At 44.0% G+C, this 9,213-nt stretch overlaps 1 protein-coding gene across 3 annotated transcripts in view; it reads right to left on the bottom strand.

The window, feature by feature from the left end:
* Nucleotides 1-480: 480 nt before the first annotated feature.
* KIAA0513 (KIAA0513 ortholog) overlaps nucleotides 481-9,213 on the bottom strand; it is an 87,734-nt gene continuing 79,001 nt past the window's right edge. For all 3 annotated transcript variants that reach the window (XM_089693981.1, XM_089693983.1, XM_089693982.1), the window contains 2 exons: nucleotides 8,424-8,518; nucleotides 481-7,015 (listed from right to left, as the gene is read on the bottom strand). In XM_089693981.1, the coding sequence (XP_089550107.1) occupies nucleotides 6,966-7,015; nucleotides 8,424-8,518 (145 nt within the window). In that variant the 3' untranslated portion in view covers nucleotides 481-6,965. The remainder of the gene's footprint in view (nucleotides 7,016-8,423; nucleotides 8,519-9,213) is intronic.

Below are 9,213 nucleotides of genomic sequence, written 5' to 3'. Positions count from 1 at the left end.
AAAAAAAAAAACCAATGAAAAGGTACCAGGGGCATCTCATGGGGCCCCCTACTGACCCCAGGCTCTCGGGCAGTGCCCGGGTGCTCAAATGGTCAGTCCGCCCCTGCTCTATCCTTTCTATCAGGAGATGAAACGGAGAACGTGGAAGAAGGGGACGATCAGAGAAGACAGGATCAAACATAATTTTTACACAATGCAGAGGATTAACCCCTTAGGTTCCACAGTGAGTATAACAAGCATGCATTACTGTATATACAGACTGATTGTACTGTTGCTGGTTTAGTAACACTTTAAAGCCACTCAAAGGACAGCAGCAAATAGACATTTTAGGGAATGAGCCCCCCCCCCCCTGCATGGGGCAGAAAATCAGAGCTGCTGGGCTTTTTTGGGATGCCTAATGATGGAATTTCCATATCTGGAGGACTCGCGGATTGGTTGGATTGAAGGCCCCTTCATGAATAATTACACCAGAAGACAAAGTCTGGACAATAATTTATTATACAATATCGGTTTATAAGATACAGCTAATACAGTGATATTTGACTCTCATTCCTATTCTATACAAAACTGAACACTCATTACACCAATCACAGCACGGCGCTCCGCTCAGCGCTCCCTTCTGAGTTCCACATTCCAAGGTCACATTAACGGATACGAGAGACAAAATGAATGCAAATCAGAGGCCAGCTTAGTAACTGGCATGTATTCATGTTCTGCAGCACCCATACAGGCTCTTGAAGTATCAACTGCCATTTTACTGAATGGATGTTACTCCCTCACTGACCAAACTGCTGCAGAATCAACGCCACAAGATAAGAGGAGGGCTAGAGATCCTGATCCCCAAATTAATCTACCTAAGGGTGTAGTTATAAAAACAATTGCATCCATCAAACCTGCATGTAAATGTATTGTGTGAACAGGGCAACATCAAATGTTCTCAGGCCATATTTCCTGAAGATTGAATTTGTGAATGGGAAAAATACCGGGATATGGCCACTAGATGGTGCAGTTTAGCATATATACGCTCCTCCAGCTCCATCTAGTGGCCATATTGCAGGATTTTCCGCATCCACACATTCGAATTGCAGATAATATGTCCTGGTGACATTTGATTTTGCCACAGCAATGAAAGAATTTACACACAGTGTTAATGGACAAATAGCCATGCAATTTTTTTAATAAATACGGCAGCACAGTGGCTAAATGGCTAGCACTTCTGCCTGGCAGTACTAGGGTCGCTGGTTTGAATCTGCATGTTCTCCCTGTGCCTGCGTGGGTTTCCTCCGGGTACTCCAGTTTCCTCCCGCACTACAAAGACATGCTGGTAGGTGAATTGGCTCCTGTCTAAATTGTCCCTAGTATGTGTATGTATGAATGTTAGTTAGGGACCTTAGATTGTACGCCCCTTGAGGGTTAGGGACTGATGTGAATGTACAATATATATGTAAAGTGCTGTGTAAACTGATGGCGCTATATAAGTACCTGTAATAAATGAATAAATCCCAAAGTGCATGTCTGGACATACTAAATGAAAAATAGCACATTTTTGCTATATGTGCAACATTTCCCCTTCTTTGTCTCTTTAGTGAAAAATACCTGTCGGAAATGCAGTGAGGTCCCAACTTCTGCAGGTAAAACAAAAATAATTGCTGATCTGTCAGAAATCCAGTGAGTGAGCTGACAACACTGCCTCTGCAGCTCTGGAAGCAAAAGCAGTGTTGTCAGCCCTGCCCCTTATGCTATGGAGATGCCGACAGGGGAGGAGATTTGGAGAACTGGATGGGGCTGACAACTCTGCTTGGGATTTCAGAGCAGCACAGGCAGTGTTGTCATCCCACTCGCTGGATTTCTGACAGATCAGAAAGTTTTTTTTTTTTTTACCTGCAGTGTTTTTTTTTAATAGACAAAACATATGTGGAAGGGCATGTACTGCAGAAATGTACTAAATATGTTGGGGTTCTTTTTTGCCTATACATACCGTACTTTAAATTGAAACTGCTTCAAAACATTCATGATTTGTTTTTCAGTACTTGAAAAAAGAAAATCTGAGCAGCCAGTTCTATTCTAAACACACTATTAATCTCCCTTATTTTCATTATTTAGCTGCAGCCTTGAAGTGAGATTGTGTTCCTGGTGAACACAAGAGGTGAACTAAATGTGCTCAAAGACACAATATGGAGGATTCCCCCTGCCTATAGAAGTTTTGGCACAGGAATACGCAGGCTCACAAAGGCCCAACACTCACCTTCAAACCCCTCCCCCCCTGCCCTCCCCACCATCCTTGCCTGGAAATGACAACCCAGCTGATCAATTCGTCCTCAAAATCAGCTGGCCAGGTGGCACTGGTACGGGTTGAAGGATTCCCATAGATATGCAATTTGTAACCTGTACCGACTGATATTAAAAACAGCCAAAAAGAGAAAAGCGACCTTTGTGACAACTTTCATTATTTGAGTGGTAACATCCCTTTAAATCAGAAGCTCAGGTATCCGTTAATATGACCGCGCATAAACGTGCGCACACTCACACAATCGCCACGAACAAAGCACAACTTGTTCAGACAACGCAAAAAATTCAAACACCCTTTACAGACCCGTCACTGCTAAAGGTACAGACAACGACACGGAGCAAATGGATACAAAATAATGCACAAAGCGACTGACCCCCATAATACTTCAAAACGTCACAGTCCACAGAGTCCAGTTGGCCCCCAAGCATTAGAATAACAATATCACAGTCATTACATAGAGATGAAGACACGTCCAGAGCGGGAATGCAGCAAGTCCAAGAGAAAAAAAAAAAAAACGAAACACAAGAACGGTAAAAATTGTATACAGGTATACAATGGAGTCAGAAGACTTTAAAGGGGAACTCCAGGCTTCATTTTATATCAGTGGTCTCCAAACTGCAGCCCAGGGGCCGAATGTGGCCCTTTGCATGCCTTTATCTGGCCTTTCAGCAATATTCCACCAACTGATACCAATGATGGAGCTCCATTCCCCCTACTGAACCATCAATGGGGTACTATTCTTCTCATTGATAAACAATGGGGCACTATTCCTCCCTTTACAGGAAAGGATGGGGCACTGATGCCAGGGGATTTTCTACTCCCACTGGCCACAGTCCGGCCCCCATAAAGCCTGAAGGACAGTAAACTGGCCCTTTGCTGAAAGTTTGGAGACCCCTGCTTTATATAAATATATACCATGTATATCAAAATGAAAGTTCCAGCACATTTCAGAAGTTTGATTTGAAAGAATTCCACATACAAGGTTTACTGAATCCTTCTCGATAAAACTTTTTTTGACGTGTGCTGCAACCCTTCATTAGACTCCAAATTTGAAGCTTAAGAGCGGGATATCATCCTGTTGATTGGTGCAAAATAAATAATAATACGGGGAAAAAAAAAAAAATATATATATATATTTTTTTTTTTAAACTACAGCCATGCAGCGTTGCTGACCCACGAATCTTTTGGAATGGTGCCATATGGCCCCCGAGCTTCCATAGATCATCTTGCTCCTACACCATCGAGCCATTTAAAGTGGTTCTTTGCCCTGTTTGAAAACAAAATAAGTCAGCAGCTAGCTGCTGACTTTTAATAAAAGGACATTTATCTGTTCAGGGGCCCAGCGGGCGACCTCACCAGGGCTGCTTCCTTGCTGGTCTTCGGGTCGCTGGCACAGGCATGTTTACTGTGGGCAACCGGCTGTGATTCCTTGGAGCTGGCTGCCCGCCGTACATGAGCAAGCTGCACTGCACTTTGTGAATGGTCCTGCAGCCTTCTGGGACCTGTGATGTGTCCTAGAGGATTGCATGTGGGGGGAGAAGAACTTCCGGTGGTGTCAAAACAATGTACCCACACTTTAGTCCCTTCCCCCCAAAAAAGTACCAAAAATAGAAGAGCAAAAAGAGAAACTTCCCCTTTAAGGTTTAGTTTTGCTTTAATTCTCAAAAAACTGCCCATTAAGTTCCCTTTCACAGCAGCAGCAAACTTTACCCCTCCCATCTGAATAGTGTTCCATGTTGGATTGCTTTTCAGAGGCAGCTGAGCAGAGGTTTGCAGGTGTTTAGGTGGCAAAATTGCCTTTTTTTTTTTAAATCCAAAAGGATTCCCCTTTAGGGTTTAGCTCTGCTTTAATTTTCAAAAAACTGCCCATTAAGTCCCCTTTCACAGCAGCAGCAAACTTCACCCCCCCCTCTGAAAAGCGGGCCATGTTGGATTGCTTTTCAGAGGCAGCTAAGCAGAGGTTTGCAGGTGTTTAGGAGGCAAAATTTTTTTTTTCAATCCCAAGGGTACTTTCACATTGAAATAGCACATTTCACCGGTGTGCCAAGTGTTTTGTTGTGTCGCGGTCCCAGTGACTTCAGTGTTTCCATTAGGAATCCCTCTGTGGGTGATGAGCTGTTGGTGCCCATAGAGCCAGTTGAAATCCCTGCTCTTCTCTGTGCAGCGCTTCCAGGATGGATCAGAGTGAATCACTGTGATGGTGCTGACCAATCAGAATCACTCTGGTCCGTCTAAAAAGCACTGCTCAGAAAAGGAGAAGAGCAGAGATTTCAAATCCCCCGACTGCTACATGCGCTGGCCACTGACAGCTCATCATCCACAGAGGTAAGTCCAGCGTGGACTGGGGGTGAAGGTGGGGAAATTGTATGGTCTTACTTCAACTTTATATTTTTTCTGTAAAGGCAATCTATTTAAATTTGCTACACCACAAAGCATTGGTGCTGCAGCAATGTGACTGGACCTGGACGGTGGTCTGGGTTGGGTGGGGACGGTGGTCTGGGTTGGGTGGGTGGGGTGGGGATGGTGGTCTGGGGTGGGGACGGTGGTCTGGGTTGGGTGGGGTGGGGATGGTGCTCTGGGTTGGGTGGGTGGAGTGGGGTGGGGATGGTGCTCTGGGTTGGGTGGGTGGAATGTGGTGGGGATGGTGGTCTGGGTTGGGTGGGGATGGTGGTCTGGGTGGGGTGGGGACGGGGGCGGGGCATTAAAAACATGGATCAACAGCCTGTTTCTTCGGTCTCTAATGCGAACCATTTATTTAAACTTCAGGCAGCAAAAATCTATCACAGACTTGAATATATTTTCAAATTTCTTCTAAGATGTATGCACTTCAGCCACGTTCAGCAGGTTTTTCACATTGCTTCTGCGCTGGAAGACATTACTCCATCCCCCTCCCCACCGTGCCGCCATCATTATGGGTTATGATAATACTGCATTAAAAAAAAAATTCAGAAAGCTTCTTCCAGAGGCGCCGAGTGTCTGCAATGTCTCGGCAAGATACTCTTCTATTTTCAGTGTCAGCGTCAGTAGCAGTCAGTGACGCGGCGGTATGACAGAGAGATCTCTGCCCATTATCTGTAAGCGGCTGATCTCCTGTGCAAGCGATAATCTCCCTCCAAACCGCACACACAGCAATGGATTGGGAAGGGATTTAACCCGTGCCATCCTAGGAGCTCCAGTCTGGAGAGGGGCACTTAGATAAAAGGGGAAACTGATCCAAAATCAGAGGGGAGGGGGCCGCATAGAGACGCCATGTAATCCCCCCCCCCCCTACTTCCCTATAACAATATCATGTCTGCTAATGACACAGAGATTTCCCTTCAGCATAGAGATTCCTTACGGCGAGAGCGGTTGACGTGAACCTTACTGAGCTTGGTCCACTTTAATCCTGCCAACTACCAAGGAAGCGCCAATTGGATGAAGAATGTAGCTGATTGCTGATCATTGTTGAACAAAGTAACAGATAAATTAAACAATAATTGAATCCTCAGTTTAAACCAGCTACATACATTCAAGCTGCATCAAATCAAAATCTGTTCAACGTCTAGAGTTGGTTTTCTTTTTAAAGTAGCCACAGCCTAAGTAGAAAAGCCTGCTAGCAGCTGCAGAGAAGGAGCCCTGTACAGAAGCAGTAGTCTCTCTGCACCAGTCCAACAAATCCCCCTTCTATCCCATCAGCAGACCACATGCTTCCTGTTGACTGGATACCTCTAGCTCTTGACTCAGCAGGGGACATGATGGACCGCAGCAGAGAGACCACTGCTTCCACACAGAGCGCACGGGTCTTTCTCTACAGCATGCTGCCAAGGGACTGGCTTTTCCACTCCGTAGCAGATTTTTAAGACTTTGCACAGCTTTTGGTTTGAGATACTTGGAATGTGTTTAGCTCACTGTAACAATTCGAGGCCGCAAATTACCATGTAACATTTTTAAAACTGCGCCTTTGAAAACCATCTGTTTGCCGCGTTCCCGCTCCCACATCTCCTTTCACAGAAACAAAACAAAAACGTTTTCTGTGCAGTAGTCAAATTCCTTGAAGACAAAGTACTGGTCATTAAATGAGTATACAGCTCAAACATCCATACATTTGAACTACGATTCTATTCACTGTACCTAGAAACACCAAAAGTCACAAGAAAGCGATCCAGGAGACGTTCCCAGATCTACGAGACGTATTAAAATCACGGCCATGTCCCAGCTGCGGTGTGCGGCACACTCAGAGGGGGACAGGGCTCAACTCCCTCTGATCCTGCTCATAAAAAAATAAAGAATGTATTTCTCTCCCCCGAGAACACTGCGGATCCAAAATATACAGACAACACTTCTAATAAATACTCTGATCTCTGTAGTAGACAAAAGACTATTCCAGAAAATATAGACTCTACAGCATGCTCAAGCGACCAGAAGCTGCCCAGGGGTCGGGGAACTACAAGTCCCAGGCTGGCAGAGAATGCTGAGACCTGCAGTTCCTCCACCACTGGAGGGGGCTGTAGAGCAGCAATTTTACAGCTCCCCCCACCTGTATTTTGCCCTCCCCCACCCACGCTTGTCCTCGCAGACAAATATCAGTCTCTAGAGAAGGGCGGCAAAAAGACAGCATGCAGATCTTCAGCGTTCTTGAAACTCCCTCTTTTCAATACTGAGATGTGTGTTAGGGGTACTGGCTCCTCCCCTTGCGCTACTCCACTGCCATTTGCTCGATGTGATCTGTGAGCTGTTTATATTTCTCTGCAAGACAAAATGTGTCAAATTTTCTTTTAAAAAACTGCAAAATACGCAGACATTTCATTTATAGTATTTAAGTAAACAATTTATTTGATTTATAATCTATTTATAATAGGTACAAGGTCATTTATTTTTAATAAATATATTTACTACATTAATAATATGTATTTAATGTATTATAATTTTTTTTTAAAGAACGCAGATATTTAAAATAAATTAATATATACACACATACAATATATATATATATATATATATATATATCTATCTATCTATATACACACACACACATTTACATACATACACACACACAGCAACTCAATGCATTTAGGCATCTAGACGTGGTGAAGATGACTTGCTAAAGCTCAAACCGAGCATCAGAATGGGGAAAAGAGGGGATTTAAGTGACTTTGAACGTGGCATGGTTGTTGGTGCCAGACGGGCTGGTCTGAGTGTTTCAAAATCTGGGATTTTCATGCACAACCATCTCTAGGGTTTACAGAGAATGGTCCGAAAAAGAGAAAATATCCAAGGTCAGAGGAGAATGGGCAAATCGGTTGCTGCGACATTCGTAAGGTAGGGTCAGAATTCGGCGTAAACAACATGAAAGCATGGATCCATCCTGCCTTGTATCAATGGTTCAGGCTGGTGGTGGTGGTGTAATGGTGGTGGGGGGGGGTATTTTCTTGGCACTAGCAAGGGGTACCTAATAAAGTGGTTGATGAGTGTGTATGTATTATATATATATATATATATATACACACACACACACATATGTATGCATGTGTATATAATAAGTAAATATACACATACACACATATATATATATACACACACACACACACACTATATTGCCACAAGTATTGGTCAGCCTGCCTTTACACGCACATGAACTATAATGGCCTCCCATTCTCAGTCTGTAGGGTTCAATATTGAGTTGGCCCCGCCCTTTGCAGCTATAACAGCTTCAACTCTTCTGGGAAGGCCGTCCACAAGGTTTAGGAGGGTGTCTATGGGAAGGTTGGACCATTCTTCCAGAAGCACATTTGTTAGGTCAGGCACTGATGTCGGGGGAGGAGGCCTGGCTCACAGTCTCCACTCTAATTCATCCCAAAGGTGTTCTATCTATTGGTGATTATGCCATGAAGGACCTTTTCTAAGCACTTCCTGTTATAGGGTGACAACACTCTGTCCCTGTCTCTCCAATGTGGTCCAGTGTTGTCACTCAGTGACATGGGCTTCCAACAACACAGATGGATCTCTCCTGCTCTCTGTCTACTCTCATTCCAGCTGCCAGTATAGGCACTGAATAAGCCATATTGTTTGTTACCAAAAGCAGAAATTTATACCATTTGTATGCATAATGATCCATAATTTGGTCTGCTGCAGGTAACCCCCTCCCCCTCCTTACCTTCGTCCAAGTTCCCGATCACAGCTTGCTTTTTTAAAAAGTCACTGCACAGCTTCTTACTGAGTCCGAACGCCAGCATGTTGTGTGTGAACGTCCTGCAGACAAAGAAAAAGGAAAGTTGTTACAATAAAGGCTGTGTCTGCTCCGGGGACAGATCCCCTGCTGGGTAGGAGCAGGATGGGGCAGGTGTCACCATCATCACATCTAGGCCTGCTCAGTATTCACAGATCCCTGTTGGGATCATCCATTGACATCAGACTATCTCCAATCACTCAGATTTATGTCCAGAAAAACAGAGAAGGATCTGGAGGGACTCCAGGCTAAGCAGAGGTAACCAGATGACATCCGCCTGTCCATAGACTTACATGGAGGTTCTGGACAGGTCTGCCTGGAAAACTGATAGGAGGACCTGATTGTACCGCCTGTGATAAACCCTTTAATATCAAGTTCTGTTACAACGTAACCACCATGAAATATCTTCTGTTACATTGTAACCACCATAGAATATACACTGCTACATTGTAACCACCATGGAATATACACTGCTACAATGTAACCACCATGGAATATACACTGTTACAATGTAACCACCATGGAATATACACTGTTACAATGTAACCACCATGGAATATACACTGTTACATTGTAACCACCATGGAATATACATTGTTACAATGTAACCACCATAGAATATACATTGTTACAATGTAACCACCATAGAATATACATTGTTACAATGTAACCACCATAGAATATACATTGTTACAATGTAACCACCATAGAATATACA

This window comes from Staurois parvus, unplaced genomic scaffold, assembly GCF_062004578.1.
Source record: "Staurois parvus isolate SC_StPar_1 unplaced genomic scaffold, SC_StPar_1.0 ptg000646l, whole genome shotgun sequence".
NCBI lineage: Eukaryota > Metazoa > Chordata > Amphibia > Anura > Ranidae > Staurois > Staurois parvus.
This window is presented reverse-complemented; position numbering and strand designations above follow the sequence as displayed.